The 20574-nt window shown below is 38.2% G+C and overlaps 1 protein-coding gene across 2 annotated transcripts in view; it reads right to left on the bottom strand.

Annotated features, from left to right (window-relative positions):
• The window catches only part of LOC122795802 (arrestin domain-containing protein 3-like), a 403413-nt gene that overhangs the window by 184353 nt on the left and 198486 nt on the right, over window positions 1–20574 (bottom strand). For both annotated transcript variants that reach the window (XM_044064141.1, XM_044064142.1), the window contains exon 2: window positions 13607–13860. In XM_044064141.1, coding sequence (XP_043920076.1) covers window positions 13607–13860 — 254 coding nt within the window. The remainder of the gene's footprint in view (window positions 1–13606; window positions 13861–20574) is intronic.

Raw genomic sequence — 20574 nt, forward strand, 5'->3', positions numbered from 1 at the left:
TGTAGATTCTACCCTACTCACCGAGTGATGACTTGATGTGTACATGAGCGCAATCTATGGCACCCAGTACCTCAGGGTAGTATGCTACATGGTAGAAGAGTTGCATATTGCTGGCCCTTGCCTTAGGGGATGAGGAAAAAAATGTGCTCACTGGCATGTGGTAGCATGGCATCCAGGAACTGGTAGAGTACCCTGGATGATGATGTCTGTGAGACTCCCATCATGTCCCCAGTTGGTCTTTGGAAAGTACCTGTAGCTAGTATCCTAAGGACTACACATACCTTTGTGTCCACTGGGATGGGTTCCACTCTGTTGGTTCTGGGTCTGAGTTAAGGGTGGCAAGCTCAGTGACTTCTTGTACTATGTCCCTGTCCAACTTGTAGTGCTCTACAATCTCCAGGTCATGTACCTCCTGGAAGGTTACCCTGGGCCTGAACACTCTTCTTATTATCTGTCTAAGTCTACTTGTCTACAACAGCAGCAGCACTGACTTCAACATCTAGCACATACAGATGTAGCAGACCCTACCATTCCTTCAGTTAAAATTTCCAAGTCTGTACTCCAATGGTGCAGAGTATGGGGGATAAATCTGATTGTAGGGTGTATGCATATTTTACATTGTAGCTGTAGGTGCTGACTGTATGATTGGTTACCTGTGATACATTCCACCTGTCTAGTATATCATCAACATCATTTAATGGCCCTAGTTTCAGTTAAACAGTTGTCAAAACTAATTAATATGTCATTGGCTTTTAGATAAACTAAGCACTGTGGTGCATCAAACAAACACACACCCTGTAGGTAAACAAAGCTTAGCACTTTGTGTACACACCCACCATACTTCCATGCTCAGCAGAGAGGCATGCTGTGCAAACATGCAGAAACACATGCCTCTTAGTTAAACAAAGCTTATAAGTTATAACAGCAACATGGTTTTCTGCCTACATAAAGGGGATATGCGGATACAGTTACCACTTTATGCTATTCAGTAACTCCACCTCATTTGCCCTACCACATTAGCAACAGCACCAATGCACCATTGAAGATACTCCACACAAGGTCCTGTAATACATATCTGTCACATAATATTCATTTTGTTTTTTCCAATTTTGTTTTTTATTTTGTTATAAAGGATGTTTGTGCACTGGGATGTACTGCATAAACATGGCCAGATTATTAAAAAAATAAAATTAATTTCACTTATTTCCTTTCAGTTTTCAGATGACAAACAGGAGGATAGTTTCACTCATATCTCTATTTGGTATGCCATTTCTGTCCATATATCAACATTATTACAGCCCCTTTTGTCTGTCTACACTCCTGTACATGGAATTTTTCTGTGTACACTATAGACAATGACACAGGGTCTGAACAGCTGCCTATCTGCTTGATGAATCTCTCTGCCTGATGCATTTGCATGAGATTCACCTGCTTATGAGGTGATTTGCATGCCTCATAACTTCCTGTGTTGGCGCATGCATGAGTGCCTCCCAGCAGTGCTTACTGAATCTAAAACCTGCTTACTTTCATGTAAGCAGTGCAGCATGATGCCTACATGGTAAAAAAGGCTGTGTAGGCATTATTAAATTTTTCCCACTCACTTTCCAATTGCAGTAAAACCATCATTTAACTTAATTGTCTTGTTTCAGATAAAGGCTATTAAATACAGACAGTAAGTTCATATGTGAGTGATTAAGCAAAATATTATTGTAAGTCATGAAGCATAATAAACCATGCCCTCAGTATAGTTTTTCACTGGAATTTTTGGTTGCATTTTTAGATACTGAGCATATATTAATGTTTGTTTTATCTTCTGTGACTGTAGAAATAATTATAGTTATACTGGTATACAGAACTCCACAAATGAACAAAATTATTGCAGCAAAATGAAATAATATACATCCAAATGTACCATTCTTTGAATTGCAGATATTGTTTCCTTTTATTCACCTCAAGACTTAACACCCCAGCCATGTTCTTGGGCTGTTAAAATCTATGTTTAAGAATACTGGCTAATAGAAAAGTATCTACATTTTGAAAAAGCTTTGTTGAAAGAGATGTATTAAGGGAATTTATTTATGTATTTATTTATTTTATTTATTTATTTAATTATTTATATTTGCTGACTGCGAGTGTCCGACTGGACGTAGGTCCTTTTTCAGTGGAGGCCCGGGGAGAAAAGCTCCACAGTTAAAATAAACAGACAGTAGTTACATTGGATTACATAGCAACTAGCAATTTACATAGCAATTACTTACAACATATTTACAGATGAAGAACATAGTACATCAGTAGACAACTAGAATCTTTATCTGTGAAGTACATAACAGACTTAACAAAAGTTACAAGAAGATGTTCCTGCTGTATAATAAGTACTGGCTTATGAGCATCTGAGCTTGCTATAATCAAGGTAGTTAGTGGAATGGAAAGAAAGGTAGTGGTTGGATGGGGTGGGAGATATTAGAGTGGGAGTTGCAAGGGCATAGCCAGCATGTTTTTAGGTGTGCTTTTAGTAAAGTTTTGAAGTGGGTGCATGATGGTACAAAGGTAATTGTGGGTGGGAGAGAGTTCCATAATTTGGCTATGGAGCAAGAGAATAGTGCTTCACCAGCAGAGTTATTGGCTTTAGTGATCTGCAAGAGATTTTTGTTGCTGGATCTTAGTGGTCTGGTGGTGCGATAGGATTGGAGTAGATTCTGGAGGGATGGGACATTTAGTGGATTGTTTACTAGTTTGTGGGCGAGTGAAAGTTGATACCATTGAAGGAGGTGAGGGAGTTCAAGCCAGCCCAGTTCAGCAAGTGAGAGACAGTGGTGACTACGGTAGGATGCCCCTGTGGCGAATTTGGCGATTTTGTTGTAGCAGGTCTCTAGCTTGTTTAGATTGCATTGCCTTAGGTTGGTATATATTGGAGAGGCATAAAGTAGGGTGGAGATAACGTGGGAACTTGCTACTGAATTCTTTGCTGCTTTGGTGAGAAGTTGCTTATTTCTGTATAGCGCTCCTAGTTTTTTGTGGCCTTTTTTATGGTCATGGATATGTGAATGTCAAATTTTAGTTTATTGTCTATTTCCACTCCTAGCAATTTGGTGTGTTCAGTTGGGTATATAGTGGTGTTGTCTTTTGCTGTGATGTTAAAGTGAGAGTTGTTTTGAGTATGTTTAGTGGGTTGGAAGATGAGTAGTTTAGTTTTGTTTGGGTTGAGTATTAATTGGGCATTGGATAACCAAGTTTCAACAGAGGAAAAGGCTTCCTGTGTGACTTTTTGCAGTTTGGGTAGGGACTGGGCTGAGCAGATGATGGTTGAGTCATCTACGTATTATATGAGTGTGCCATGTTTGGTGGCAGAGGCTAGATTATTGGTGAAAACAGAGAAGAGTAGGGGTCCAAGGATGGATCCTTGGGGAACCCCTATGGAGACAGGTAGTTAGGGAGATATGTCATTCTGCCATACAACAGATTGTTGGCGGTCAGACAGGTAACTCTGAAACCAGTTGGTGACTAATTGTGAGAAGGATAGGTTATTGAGGACTGAGATAACTTGTTTGTGTGGGACCATGTCAAATGCTTTAGATTGGTCTAGGAAAGTAGCAGAGGAGAGATAGTCATTGTTTTTATGCTGAAGGATAGTGTTAGTAAAGGAGAGTAAGGCAGTGGTGGTGCTATGGTTTGGTCGGAAACCATGCTGAGTATTGGAAAGAAGGTTGTTAGTAAGGAGGTAGTCTGAGACCTGAGAGTGTATGCATCTCTCTAGTATTTTGGAGAGTGGAGAGAGAATAGCTATGGGGCGGTAATTGGTTAGTTCTGTGGAGGGTCCACCTTTGTGGAGGGGAATTATATGTGATACTTTCCACAGTGTGGGAATGCAACTTTCTGAGAGAGATTGGTTAATCAAGATGGATACTGGGTAGGCCAGAGGATCAGCTGTGATTTGTAGATATTCACTTGGGAGGTTGTCTGCTGCTAATCTGGTGGTCTTAAGTTTAGTTGAGTTATGTTGGAGGTAGGTACAGGAGAAAAAGAGAAGGCAGTGGGGAGATTACTAGTTGAAGGTGTGGGTTGGAGGGGAGGTGGATTGTGTTGTTTAACTAGTGATAGTATGGTTTGTGTAAAGTGTGTGTTGAATGAGGTAGCAATATTTTCTGAGGAGTTAATTAAACCTTTTTGTCTCAGTTTTGTACCAGATGTGATTTTTGTCTTTTCTTGTATGATCAATAATTTCACATGCAAATTATATTATGCTACCATCTTATGGCATTGCTGACAGTGTTGCATCCTTCTTATAAAATTTGTATCCATTTATAATGCCAGTTTTCATTCAAGACTTACACATTCACAAATCCCACAGTACAGCAGTGTGTATCCTGACAACACACTGCACTGGAGAAAATGCAGAACATCAGAATTCACTCACTTCAGATTGTATATTTATATCCCATTTATCATGATTTATAAATGCCAAAAATAATCTCAAACATATCCTTAACATTGCCATTATGACCCCTTCCCCATACATTTCCAATACTGCTGTCATGGATTCCCATTTCAAAATGACAGTGATGTTATCAGTTTTAACATGAATCACCCACATCTGACCCTAAGATCAATAAAACACAAAATTCTCCCAATTATCATTGCTCTCTAAATGTAATATGAACTGGTTCCCAATAATTTCTATTATTATTGCTCTTGTCATCTTATTTGAAAAAGCTTGCGCTTTCCTAAACCATCTGCCAGCTATCTCAAGTGATTGTAACTTAATATTGTGGTCTTTGAGTGATTAAAATAAATTCAGGCTCATTTGTGTGTTTTTGTATGCAAATTAGGCTTAGTTATGTTTATGTCTATGAATTACCATAATATATGATTCCATAAGTCAACAAATCCATACAAGTAGTCCTTGGATAGCCACGGACACAATGCACTGAGCAGCATTCAGACAAGTTGTCCTTGGGAATTTGTAAACAAGTCTATTATATCTCCTAATATTCCTATGCTCAGAAAATGAAAGATGGAGTCAGATTAAGATAAGTTGGCAGAATCATGATGCTTCATCCATGCCCATCCTACATAATGAGGCACACATCATCACCTCAAATCATTCAGTAGTTTATATGACATGATAACATATAGAAGAAGATTAATTTATACAGTAAAGTAAAAAAGAAGAGAGAGAGAAAAAAAGAGAAGAGAAAGAGCGAAAAACATTACTGGTGTAACATTGGAAAAGGCATGCTTATACAAATGATAAATGCATAACCTTCAGGATTATTGCTCATATAAATATAACATTACATAGTAGAAGCAAAAACTATTTTAAGTAACTTAAAAAGTAATAATTTTCATAACTGCATTTTATTTACCATGGCAAGGAAGTGTGAAAGTATTCCTTAAAAAATACCAATGTGGCAAAGCAATTTGCTAAATCCAAACTTGCCACTAATAGCAGTTCAGTGCTTAATGTCTCTGCTCTATAGCTGATTTAGGTTATGGTGATGTCACACTCTACAGGGAGTGGTTCCAAATCTGTGAATCACAACCCTGTACTTGCATTATTCATTCTGGTATTGTAACTTCAAATGATGACAGCAATTGTGAAGGCACATGGCTGAGTGCCAATGTGGTCTGACAAGGAGACAGAATTATGGTCTACATCTTAAGGAATTCATACCTGGAAAAAATTGACACAGATATTCATGGCACTGAGTAGAAAAAAATTGACATATGGCAAGAGATGGGTGAGCATCTATCATCCCTGATACAGACCCCCTGATATGGCTTGAGTGTCACCACAGGTATGATAACTTAAAGATGCATAGGACTGACCAGTTGGTTGAGTGGACAGACCAGGTCGTGACGTCAAGGCCAGATTTCTATAATAAATATTTTAGCAATTTATTTTAACTCTTATCAAAAATAGGTTTCAAAACATAATATATAAATACTGTATAAATGCAGATAAATAAAGGAAGAAATGTATGTTTAAGTGCTAATATGTATGTAATGCAAAGGTATGAGAAGGCATAAACATATCTGTAAATAGAAGTGCATATATGTACACATATGGCAAGTTTATATGCTGACATTCTTTTGTGTATAAATACAAATGCATCAGTAAAATGTATATGTGAGTATACTTGTATAAAAGTGTAAATTTGCAGAACTATACATATGCTTATAAATATGTTTCATTTCCACATATGCATTCATACAGAAACAAAAATGACCATATTTGCATTGGCACATAACTTAATATACAGTACATATTACCTTGGTAATTACCTACATTACAGGCAGAAAATTAAATAAAATTGTACAGGTCATAACATATTTTTAATATGATTATTTTACAAGACATTCATTTCTTCCAAAATGTTAATTGCATGTACAAGATGATTTAACTCATTTAGCCATCATATCCTAGACAGAGTGGAGTTGGAGGATGCGGGGGTAGAGGTTAAAGTATCTAGTGAATAACCACTATAGATAACACTAAGAAATACACTATTCTGCATACACTTCAACTTAATCCCCATATATGCTTACATTTACTAAGCATCAAATTATCAAAGCCCAACTTGCCATGAAATATTTATAGTGCATCCATCTGCAGCAATAAATATCTTTGGTTTAATGTAAGTTGAACTGGAAGTATGTCCTAACTTCCTTTTAATTATTACAACTTTATGTGAGTATATACCTTGTGTGCAGCTTTGAGGAGTAGGTAGACATGTGTAGCTTATAGTAAATTCTCATGATATTACTTAAAACTGTAATTAAAGTATGCAAGGCATACTTCAAAGCAGAAGCTGAAATGGAAATGTATGCAAAAGCTGCAGAAAATACCCATACATCAAAGACATGAGTCCCTATTAGTTCAGCAAAAATTCAGTTCAATGAATGGCATATTCGGTGCACTTACATCAAACATGCCATTCATCGAACTGTTCATACTGAGATCCCAGTACAGTGAAGATCGGAAAATTTGCCCTTTCCTCACTGTAGTGTGATCTTGGAGTTGGTATATATAATTAGCAGGGGTGTGGGGGGCCCAACCCTCAACATGAGTGGAATTGGATGAACTGCATTTCCAATGAAGTACTGTTTGTTGAAGTGACTTTTCGCTGAATTAATACAGACCCCAAAGACATAGTTGTACACAGACATACAAATGTAACTACTGGAAGGAAGTCATGCTGTCCTTCTAGTTCAAACTGCAGTGAAAAAGAAATACATATTAGCACAGGTGGATTAGGAAAAATGAATGTATGAAAATCTGTGTTTTGCTATTTTTCTGCCCAATAAATGAAAACGTATAGCAAGACACAATAGACATGCGTACAGAAACAGGAACAGGTAATATGTAAGTGCTAAAATAGATTCAGCGCCTTGCTGAATACAAATGTAAAAAATGGTTATGCGAACATGCCTGAGACATTTAAGCAACCATCCTCTATGCATTCTCTATACAGTAGAAGAGGATTTATCTTACAATTATAGTGCAAGAGGATAGGTGATTAAAGAGGGTGACTGAGGATACTCATGAGCATGAAAAAAATTATATCTATTCAAAAGAATTGTTAACTAATAAATTAAGTTTTTCCTATGTTTTAATTATTTTGTAAGATTAAATTATAAACTACTTCATACACAAAGATAAAAGAAGTAAAGTGCTGTCAGTAAGGAATTTAAGCACAATTCATATCAGCCAGCAATTTCAAATGTATTACCAACTCTTATGTTAGACCACTATTTCTAATTGGCTGCAAATGTATACGTCACCACTACTTCATAGCAGTATATTTATTGTACCAATGTTTCCAGTACATTTCCCACAATTTTTTATCTGAATAAAATTTGAATTAAAAAAAAATAATATTAATAAAGATTGCAGTGATATATTACTAGTCCCTTTATTGTCTGTTTCTTGTTTATCTAGCCACCCTATTTCTCTTTTAGTCTTAGTTTAATTATGCATTACATTGTCTTTCTTTTCTTGCTTTGTCTCTGATTTATGTTCATTTTTCTACAGGTCCAGAATCCATAGGAAATGCCCAACCATGATCCTCCCAGGTCAGGGAATGCTCACCCTCTGCTTATCCAGGGATGTCCTCACAAGATCGATGTGGTGGCACCAGTCCTGTAGACACCCTGACATATGGCAGCCTGGTTCACAGACTATGGGCTTTAGGACATAGTTAAAGATGTGATGGAGCAGGTAGTGGAGAGACATCTTCAGCCTGTCCTAGATGCTCTTCAGTTGGCTCAAGACTCACTGCTCTAGATGGCACTGAACACTGTACTACAACAGGCCCCCACCCCCTCAACTTATGTGTCCCCCACTACACCACCATTAGGCAGTAGAAACATGTGGATTTATCTGGACTAGATGTCTTCCTGTGCTCAACTCCTGTTCACTCTCTCTCTTTCCTAATATGCTCTGGTACACTCTCTACCCTACATCCTACCAAATCTACCCTCTTAAATAAAAAAATTGGAAAAACAGGGTTTCTAACCCCCACCAAAACTGTAGTACTTCTCCTCAACTACCTCATCCAGGACAATCTTCTTGATGTGTTCCTTCTGTGTTTCCTTCTTTGTTATGTCTCCCTTTTTTCAATCTTTCTGATCTTCCCCTTTTCACTCTTTTAAGAAATCACGGGGTATTCACATAAGAATAACCCTACATATATTTTAAAAGTTAATAATAATGTATGTGTTGCATGCCACTTGCCTTAAATGCTTCAAAGATACTTGGCATCAGCTGCATTCATTAATAATTGAAACATAATTATGCAAGCACTTACATATTCATGTAATACTTCTCAAATACTTAAGGACTGACTTCAGCAAGTTTATGCATTTGATGAAAGTGGGTGTTTTTTAAAAAATACTTTCACATTTCCTTATTCATCATCAATAGACTGCAACTAGTGACTTTGAATATACACATGGCAGCAGTCTTCACAAAAACTTGCAAAGAAAGTGGAAACCTCAGGACTATAAATACCACCCATGTAATTTTAGACTTGTTTTTCTAGCTGGAAATAAAAACATCCCGCCTTCTGGACACCTGCATTGACTATTTGCTTTTAGCTAGCCAAGAGGCATATAGATGCAAAGATGACATCACAAATAATAGATTTCAGTGCTGGATACATAAAAACTGATTACTATCCTGCTCTGTACATTAAAGTGTCAAGAGGTTAGAAATGGGGTGATACAACTTGTAGCATGCGAATGAAAGTAATGGCTGCAAACTTCTTTTCTCTCAGGCATATTTAGTCAAAAATGATGACTGATAGAAACAAAAATTGATCCAAAGGCTAACAGAAGAATGAGAATCCTATTTCCAAATGTGGACTCATTCCACTGCAGAGACAATACAATAGAATGCTAAGGCCTTCTCTGCTGTTGGAGAAATATATTCTGCAGTGGAACTTATTCAGAAGTCAGATTTTCAGACATGTATTCATGCTTCTTTCTCTAGTCATATGTAAATTGCTTCCAAATGCCAGATAACAGGCAGGCAGTCCCTCAAAGATCCCTGCGCTACCTGTAACTGAATTGGACATTAGGCCACAGAAGAGCTACTGTGCATGTGCAAGTAAGTATCTTTATTTTTTTCTTGATTTCCCAGATACAGTAGACAGAATGCATTATTTTTCCCAGTGAAAATCAAGGACTGAAGACCCTTCATCATAGAGTCTGCTAACATAGGACTTATGGACACTGACAAGAACTTTTTTTCTGTCTATACTGACTGGTGGCAGCTGGGATGCTTGACTGATATGTGTTAAACTGATGTAAGTAATTTTTCCGACATTTACTGCTGTACAACAGTTTCATCATTATTAATTAATGCCTACTAAACTATTAAATTATTAATATAATTTTAATGCAATAATACATTATTTTTATACAACATTCAACCTGGTCCATGCTAGAGTTCCTGATTGGTTAAAACATGCTGCTTGAATTATAGTGGTCCACCTGTCTGTTGAGAACATATCCTTTTGAAGAGTCATACCATTTGTATCATATAGGGAGGAAAGGCTTTTTGCAGAATACATCTACCCTGTATTTTTTTTTTTACATTTGGCTTGAGACTATTTTCAATATGTGCATATTCCATCCCTTGCTGGAGGTGTTTAGTATCAGTGGGTGAGTAGATAACAGGGTCCAGCTTGCCAGTCATCAGCAAACATTTTCAAGTATACTTCCAACATATTGGATTGGAAGTCTACAAAATAAATATCAAACAGATGAGAGTTCAATACTGATCTTTGTGGTAACTCCCCAGTTACAACTTTACATTGAGAGAGGGAACCGGCTTCATTTACAACGTGGGCTCTTTTGGATAGGCAGTTTACAATCCACTGGATATCACTGGCGTTTACATTAAGTTTGTCTATTTTTTTAATTGGACCGGCATGAGTAATAATGTCATTGTGAGTGGCCACTTCCCATATCCTCTTTAATCGTTTTAGAGTTTCTTACTAGGTTCAGGAGGCAGGACCTGTCCTTCATAAAACTAAATTGATTTGGGTCTTCATCAGATAAGTTGCCTACATCTGCAGAAATAAGTTCTGCTATGATGCATTCCATAGCTTTGCATATAAGGCTAGTGAGGATGATGGATCAGCAATTGCTTGGATTTGTAGAAGGGTCACTCTTGAGTATGGGAATCACTGCAGCTGTTGCCCAGGCATCAGGCACAAACTCTGGATAGGTTTAGATTAAACAGTTAGAGCACAGACACAGACACAGACACAGATAAATGCATACTTGGCACTGATAAGATTGCAGCCCATATGTTATCTGGTCCCTTGGAAGTATTCTTTTTAGTCTTTGATGTAGATTTTTTTAAGACTTGTTCCAAAGGAACTTCAGGGGAAAACTACATTTTCAGGGATACTGGGGTCAATAATGTGGGTAGGTGGTATAATGTCTGCACTACATTTTTCTGTTAGTGTACTGGCTATATCCTTTGGCTTGGAGGATATGATATCATTATAGATGAGCTCAGTGCATTGTTTGATATTATTCTTTACTTTTCTGGTCATGCTTTACATTTTCTAATATTCTGAATGTCTGGCAGTTGGTGCAGTGGATTAAGGACCTGTTAACAAGCCGTTTCCTGTGGACCAGTGGACAAGGGTCACTTTACCACATAGTTCTTCTGAGTCTGAAAATTCTCCATGGAGATCAGAGTTTTACCACAGTAAACAAATGTGAATACAAATAAAATAAATAAATAACATTCTTAAGTTCCTTGTTTGCATATTTTGCTGTTGTCCTGCCATAAGGGGGTGAGAATGTTTTACAATGTTTCATCATTTTCTTTCTTTTGTTATACAGTTTATCAGTATAAGAGTTTCAACACTGAATTCCTTTTCCACTTTCCATTCTAGCAGTCTGTTCCATGGACACACAAAATGCTCTGTGAATAAATAACTTTGAAGATACCAGGAGTGGATGGATGGATGGATGGATGGATGGATGGATGGATGGATGGATGGATGGATGAATGGATGGATGGATGGATGACAAAATCTTGCTATCAGTTTTAATATGCTAAGGATCAGCAAATGGCATTTTACTTCAGACTGATTTTTATATATTTTTTATGTATGAGCTGCAGAATCAATGTTCAAAACTAAGTACTAAATGAGATTAATATTTGATAGAATAAAATATTTTCCGGTTCATTGAAAAGGAACAAGAATATGAAATTATCATATCACTTCAAATGTTCATGTTTTTGCAGGGGTCTTGCCACAATCCTCCCTTCAGTTAATCAAGTAAGGGAAATGGTTTATCTAATTAAAATTGTTAAGTGCATGATGTCTCTGTTATGTGCCATTATGTTCTCAACATCACACTGATCTACAATCTGGACTTACTTAAAAAATTCAAAACAGTATTCTTCTTGGTGCTGAATCTTTCTCAGAAACACCACTGCTTGGATTTATGACCGTATTACTGGGAAATAACCACAGGAGTAGTCAAAACCTAATGGTTCCAACTAACCATAAAATTAATTTCAGGAAGTAGAAGAAGATGAATTTTATTTATTAAACTGCTACATACTGGCATCATCAAGTTATATGAAAATGAGCAAAGATCATGTCTGTGGCTTGGCATAGCCATACCATACAGATTATGCTTTTGTCCACTAATCCTTTACATTCTGATGAACCCCCAGGATAGGAGCATAGTCAACTCAACAGCTTAACGTATGGACAGGTAAGAAACTGCAATTAAAAATAAAGTAAGGGTAAATACTTCTGTGATGTGACATCACTGTAGCTGCACAGGGCAGCTGTCGCACTTACAAAAAGTGCCTTCTATGCACATTGTCCACAATACTTAGATGGCACAGAAGAAATTGCAGCATACTGTGCTGAGTCAATAGCAAGGGCAGGAACTTGAGTTAAATGTTATCTATCAAGTGATGTGAATCACCTCATATGGTTATCTGGGATGCAGAGTGCAAACAGCTTGTGTTGAATTGCAAGCTGTCTGCATTTAGCTCTCACAGTTTTCTGAACTTCCATCAGGCCCTACACTTTATCCTTAGCTGCAAATACACCTTGATGCACTAATTACAATATTTTCTAAATCACAGCCTTAATCATTATTATCTTTTAAGTCTGAATATGTACTCATTTAGAGGGCAAAGTGAATGTTAAGAAAATACATTGTTAATGTATTTTAAAGATAGTTTAAATGGGCTTCCTTTAAATAAAAAAAATTGTTAACATCCCAATGGTCTATGATCCTGGAGTTAGTATATATAAGGAAGGGGGTTTAGTGGGTAATGTTTCTCACTTGAGGGGATGCAGGAGAGTTGATCCTCTGCAAAAGCAATGCTTATGACCAGTGTTGCTAGACTTAAACTGCAAAATATTATCTCTTTCAGGGCACAGCACATGATAATCTAAAATATTTGCATATGTTTCATTAGTGTGCATTTCAGTTAACTGAAAACAAATGGCAACTAAATTATTTTAAATGTTTTAGCTGTCAACAAGCTTCATTACACAGTCCTGGTTTTCTTCTTTCAAGCTCTACTTGCAAATGGTGTGACTCTAAATATCAGTCATGGGTATTCACTGAAAACAAGCAGATGTGCCTAGTAAGTTTAGCCAGTAAAAACGTTAAAAAAGGCATGTGGTTAACTGTAATGCCCCCTGTAAATTCTGCATTCTGATGACATCTGTTATGTTGAAGATGAAATATACATGTCGGCACATGCACTCACATTTACACACACACACACACACACACACACACACACACACACACACACACACACACATACACATACACACACACGTTGGAAATATGTTTCCCTTATAGTTATTAAGGATATATATTGAACCCAATGGCAGTAGCAAGTAAATGTAATTCGATGCAAATAACAGTCCCTAATACACTTCAGTATGCTATACCATGAAATATTACTTGAACATTCTCTAAGGTAAGAGGGTAAATTTAACATCTAAAGTAATTATTAAAGTACAGTTTACTAGCTGCTGTACCAGTATTAGAACTAAATTAGTGGCAGACAGCTAATAGTCCTGGAAAACCAGTCACTTACCATCAGTACATATTCCAGGAGCAGGATAGGACAATTAAGAATAGAGGGAGGACATTGTGGAACATTAAGCTGGTAGTGCAATTTTTCAGCACTTTTTTCATTCAGTGGTTTTCCCTTCAGTTTATTCAATGTCTCTCTTTCTTCTTTTATTCCACTTCTTGCAAGGAATGTTTGTTTTTGGCAAATGGCTACCTTTGGTACAACTACTCGAGATGAGTTGTTCTGAATCTCAATAACGACTGGAAGCAGTTCACCTAAAACCATGAAAACAATAATTAATCAGTAAGACATCAGATATGCCCTGGCATAGTCTGTTTTTTTTTGTTTCTTTAAATTATGACCCTAGATAATTTCCTCATATGACCCTTTGAGTGTCAAGGAACTGTGTCATTACACTGCTGAGTAAAACATTAAAATCCTTAAGTAATTACCAAGTGGAAAACCAGCATTTATAGAGTACTAATTGCACTTCTTGAAGCTCCTTTTCTATAATTTCTATAGCACAGCTGTCTACCCATGTGCTTCCAAATGTAGCAAAGAAAAGTTCTGTACTTACCATAACGTTCCATCTGTATAGTCCATTTTCATCCTTCTTCAACTGATGGGTTTGGATCCGATCCTTGGATCTGACTCGGCCACTGCTAAAGCTCATGGCAACCAAAAACTCTCGAGCTTCTCCCTTACTCATAATGCACCAACACTAAGTTACCTCAAATCTTGTTTGCTGATTTTTTATTATAAAGGAAATATTTATCATGCATAAATAAGAAGATATACCCCAGGATTTAAAAAAATCCATGTAGGCACCTTGTAGAGCCTACACAGAATGTATCCATGTACAAAGCCACGGTTCCCCCTTGGCAGTTCTTCATGCATATTAATGATGGTGTGTTGCTGAGGGACAACATAGGAACAGAGATATTGAAGCAATGTAAGGAGATGTGTAAAGGCTACCCATGGTCATAGATGCCCAGTCAGATGTTATGTACGTGGTGAGGCTCCCTGTAATGCTCCCCGCCATTGCTGAAATTATGTGAATTGTGTGAAATGTGTAATATTTAAATTTTATGATTTTTTTAAAAAAATGCATGTTTTTTTCTGCATGTATGCACAGTGTGGTGTGGAGTGCAACAATGCCAGGCTGTGCTCACATATAGACAGCTGACACCTGATTCACATCTAAAAATAGAAACCGGATGTAATTAATTATCATAATTATTTTTTTTTTTAGAATTGTCGTTTGCACAGTACAGTGAGTCAAAAAGCCAAGCGGCGCGTATATGTATACAGCTGACACCTGCTAGACATCTAAAAATAGAAACTGGATGTAATTAATTATTTATTTATAGGTTTAAGCATGTTTGTGCAATGTGACATGGTGCTCAGCAACAGTAACAGGTAGCTGACTAGTGTATGGGAAGATATATAAGTTTTCATAAAATCCACATAGCTAAAGGGGTGGAGTTATGGCCTTATGTGCAGTAGGTCCTGGGTTGAATTCCATAGCTGGCAGAACATGTCTGCAATTTAATTTACTATTTTTGTTTAATTTCATAAAAAAATTGTTAAATATGGCACTGCTGTGTGGTCCCAAGTACTGCTCAATCATGCTAAGCAATGCTTAAACATACTAATGGCTACTACAGTTTGTGCGGTGCTAAGCTTTCCTAAAGCCACGGTTGTGCAAGTCTTCATGCTACTTAGCTTTGCTTAGCTGGTTTGCATGCTGCTAATCAACTTGGTGCTTTTTTGAATGTTGCTCAATGAGATGTAAGGGTGGGAAAACAGCCTATGTTACGTGCAATAGGTGGGAATTCTGCAGCATTTTTTGGAGTTCAATCAACTGCTGATATGACAGGCAGTGCTGGTGAAGGTGAGCTCTTTCAAGGGCAGAGATGGGGTGTTCAGTAGTCCAGGGTCTTTGTTTGGCTCCTGGTAAAGAACCATTAACCCAGGCTGCTACAGGGTGGTTTCCAGGGCTCAAAGTATAAGGTGGAGGCCTGGGACCAGTTGTCCAGCGAACTCACCAGTGCAAACTGGTATCACCCACACAGGTGAGCAGTGTTGTCACCATTATGATGACCTGAGAAGGAGAAAGAGGGGAACCTTGGACACCTGGGGCCGAGAGGCAAGAGATGGGAATGCTCCACAATTATGTAAGTATGTTTTCCACTGTTTTACCAAAATGCAAGCTGAATGTCTGCAAAACTAGTTTGCATAATGGTGTGCTTCTCTCCCATCAGGTGCAGCTGAGAGGGCTCACAATATCGACTCCCATGCTGGGCACCTGGCCAGGTTGCACTGTGAGTGTGGTAAGTATGGATTTATTATGCTAACTGTAGTGCAAAAAGCAAGAAAGAGTAAAGCATTTACTGCAATAAAATGTACACATGAAAAAGTGTAGTGCAATAAATGGGCAAGTTGAACTGTAGTGCAATAAATGGGCATTTAGAGCTGTAGTATAATAAATGACCAATAACAACTGCAGTTCAATAAACAATAAGAAATAATATTAAGCAAAATGGTGTACAGCAGGATTGTGTTGTCATAATCATTGCCGTAGAGCTGTATGCATTCCGTGTCTATGGTAAGGTTGCTGCAGTCAAGTGTAACACTGTAATAGCTGTAGAATGCAAAACTAATGGCCTTCAAACTGTATTGCTTAACTCATAATACTGTCCAAGGCTGTCTCCAGGCCAACAATGGTCACATAATGTTCTATGTTCCTCATACATCAAATAATAAAGGTATAGGGGTAAGGTAGCCCACTCTATGGGCAGATACTGTGTGTGGACTTTATAGAAATGTATCAGCATTGCCAATAAAGTGTTAACCAGCATTGGTGATTCCTAAATAAATCTGTCTATTTCCACTATGGCTGTATTCCTTGCATGTCTGTACTAAGTTGCTGCAGTCAATTATCACATTATTTGCATATGTCCCTGCAGTCACAGCTATTGGGTTCTACTCCCATGCCTGCCAACTAAGCCATGACAGCTGTCTAGTTTATGTACTATACACAAACATACCTCTCAAATATCATGATTTCTCATACTGTAATTAAAACTGAGTAATCAATTTTTCACAGGATTACCAGAGAAATGACTACATGGAATGCAGTGTATTACGAAATTGCCTTACAGAGCACCTTGGTAGTTATATAAGCCCATATTATGTGAAGCTATTCTGTGTAGTTGTGTACCTGCATTTACTTCTTGGCCCATACTGACCGATGCCTACAGCTTGAGTGGTATGTACATACTACATCAGCTATAGGAGAATTGCAGTCACTGTACCCAAAACTGATACTACATACCTGTAAAGTATATCTTATCAGTGTTTTCAGGAATTTGATCTGCAATGTCACTAATATATCTTATCAGTGTTTTCAGGAATTTGAACTGCAATGTCACTAATGGACTGTTTTCTCTCTCTTCCCACCCCTTATCTTCTTTTATTTTTATTTATTATTATGATTTAATATTAACATGTTTTGTTAAACTAACTATATTTTGGAAAATGGGGTTTATTATTATGTGTTATCATGATTCAATATTAACATATTTTGGTAAACTAACTTTTTGTTGGCCTTATGCTTTAATTCTTACTGGCATGCTGTTACAATACAGACTATTATGTTACTTAATGTTGCGTTACACATAATATACATTAATATGTTTTTGGATTAATTAAAATGATGTTCCCTTCTGTTAATACTAACAATGTTTTGGTTATTACCAATCTTAAGTTACTGATATACCTCATTTACCACAGCACATCAAGGTAGGCCAGTTCCATTTCATTCACCTACCTTGCTTCAACTGGCCATGGCACTGCATCCTAGCATGTCTGGGAACCAGACCAGTGGTGCCCCGTTTGCTGCCCCTGCACTACCTGTGGTGTCGGGTAGTACCACCCCATGGGACAGGGATGGGCCCCCCTCTGGGAGCAGTTGCAGAGGGGGAGTTGTCACCCAAGATGAGCTGCTGGTCTTGGTGCACAGAATAGTCTACTATGGGGTTTGACTACTGCCTGTGCCTGATTGAGGGCATGCTGGCTGACCTGGTGGGGCAGCCTCACCCCAGTGCCTAGCCTCCACCACTCCCACCCTCACGGCAGTGATGGAGCAGTTCCAACAGTCCCATGGGTGGGAATGTGAGTCACACTGCTGCCTAGTGGAGGCACATGGGACTTGGATTACACAACACCCTCCCTATCCAAGGTTTTCACACAGCTCATATGTCACACACCACCCCTGCCTGCTGTCTTGTCTATCTTGTCTGTCTGCAAATTCTTCCTAAACTACTCAACTTACCTCCCCACAAATACCTATGTCCCTTCCTCAACATTCCACTCCCACCTTTAAAAAAATGGGCACCTGTCCCAGAAAATAAATTTTGTTCCTTACATGGCTCTCCATTTTGTCCAAGTGTCCACTGGATAGACAACATCTGGTCCAACTGGCTTGACAGCACAGTTATGTTGTCTTCACCCCATGTACAAATTCTGTCAAAGTGCACAGTTGTTGCTGTACAAGAAATGGATAGCTACAGTCCTTTCCTACACCCTTCCTGCACATCCCTACTTGCCTTCTGCTATGTTATCCACCTGCTTGCACCCCATTTCACCACTGTCCTATCTTCCCATTTTTCTTTTCTTTCTTTTTTGTAGCATGATGCTGCAAATCACCTCACATCACACAACTTTGCTAAGCTCAGCTAAATAGAGCTATATTGAATATATGTGTTTTTAAAATTGTAATACACACTTACAAAATATCTGTCACGTTTCGAACCTGAGACCATCATACCTGCAACCCCCTGCATTAACCTGTCACACCACACAACTCTTACATAAAATGGATGCTTTAAACAAAACATAGTAACTGCCAATTACAGTCATTAAGAGTGTTTCAGCTGAGCAGCGTGCAGTGCCACACAAACTTGAATACTAAGTAATGGAAGAAATGGGAGTGTACCTGGGACTCTGGTGCAATAGTACACCATTAGAAAGCCAAATACATAATAATGGATGTAAGTGAGGCCTGTGATAGTAGGTAAATGTTCCCTTTTATTAGGAACATGTAGAAAGACTCCTGCTAAGGCATTAAATGGCAAAATACATGTTCATCTGGGATACTGGTACAGAAATACAGCCATATAAACCATGCACATACTGATGGGTGTAGAAAATTATTGTCATAGCCTGTATGTATGCACATCTATCTTGCAAATACAGCTGCTATAGCAGTGACTCATTAGCTCAGTCTTTTAAATACCTCACAAACAGTACATTTTGCCACACACAGTCCTGGGTTCAAATCCAGTGGTGTGTAGCATTGAATTTACAGTATTGTGAAGCCAGCAATTAATAACTGATTCATGCACTCTTTAACTACACAATGCATTTCAAATGAAATGACTGCTTTTAACTGATAGAAGTCACAGGCCTGCAGGTAGGAACACACTTCACATATCCCTATAGCAAAAGTATATCTGCATAAATTGTCACGTCTTGCAGTAATATGCATTCACAGAGAATGTCATCTCAACTACAGTGAGTGAGGGCCACTAATATCAGAGTGCACCAAACAATACTTTCACAGTCACAGTGCAGATTACCACAGCCGCACAACTAACATACACATTTGAAGTCCCTGTGTGTAACAAGGACTATCCTCATACTTGCTGCAAATTAAGACCAGACTGTAATACATGGCCTGGCAGTTTCCCAAATGGTGGGCATATTCACACACACACACACACACACACACACACACACACACACACACACACACATATATATATATATATATATATATATATATATATATATATATATATATATACCCCATCTTGCTCAAGGACACACCATACATGTTGCCTAGTACTCTGTTATGATACCGTTGCCTGACATACCTGACATACGTACCCTAAACTCATCTTCATTGGAGTGTAAAGGGTACCCTTACTCTGGCTCTGCCTCTATATTAAGGCTGACAAAGCTCGCACAGTTAGTCCTACAGCTTGTTGTCCCCCAAAGTGTTCACACTGCCTGTGTATCTCTATTACCTGCAGCAGCAGCTACAGCCTGTAGGACACCCATCTCTATGTAAAGGTGCTTGCTGCAACCTACCCTCTGTGATGATGCAGTCTACTAATCCCAGTAATGTCCATCACAACATATCAGAAAGGGGCTCTATTCTACATGAACGCTTTATATATTGTATAGTGGTTGCATGCCATTGGCTGCTGATAGTGCAAGTTAGCTGTGTTGGCTGCAATTAGCATTTCAGAACCAAAGATTGGTTCAGAGGCAATCACCTGCTGATGAGAAGCATGTTTAAAAGGCAAGCAGCTGGCTATGGGTAACCATTCTGTATGATACTTTCTTCACACAGAGCATGCCTTTGTGACAACTATACCATCACCATATATCAACAGAAGAGTACTGCACTCCATTAGGTATGTAAATGTGTTTGTGTACAACAGGTTTCAGATGGGTGAATAGACTTACGGGGAATAAGGATTACAGCATTAAGCCTGTCTTAGACCTGTGATAATGACATGTCATTGATCTCATGTTTTCTTACACCTACACAGCATGTACAAAACATCAAGGGTGCATTGTCTTTTGTCAGTGTGGCACACTGGACTAGTTAGACTGGCCCTTTATAGTGGTTGTAATAGCACAGTGCTATTTGCGTGGCATTGTTTGTATGACATATTATTGGGGGGGGTTACCTGTAGGGGATGCACCACAGTAGACTTGAGTATTGGGTGTATGATAATACAGCAGTAGCTGTCATGGCACATGGGAATATCTGACTATTGCTACTATCTCAGTAGTATCCACACACTTAGCTTGTTAGCATACTGACATGTGTGAGCAAGCAGTGGATAGTGCCAGTCATTTTGGCCTTGCTATATCTCTACATAATATACTTCCAAGTATGTGATCGTGTAATG

This window comes from Protopterus annectens, chromosome 2.part2 (assembly GCF_019279795.1).
Source record: "Protopterus annectens isolate FY-2018-M chromosome 2.part2, PAN1.0, whole genome shotgun sequence".
Taxonomy (NCBI): Eukaryota; Metazoa; Chordata; order Ceratodontiformes; family Protopteridae; genus Protopterus; species Protopterus annectens.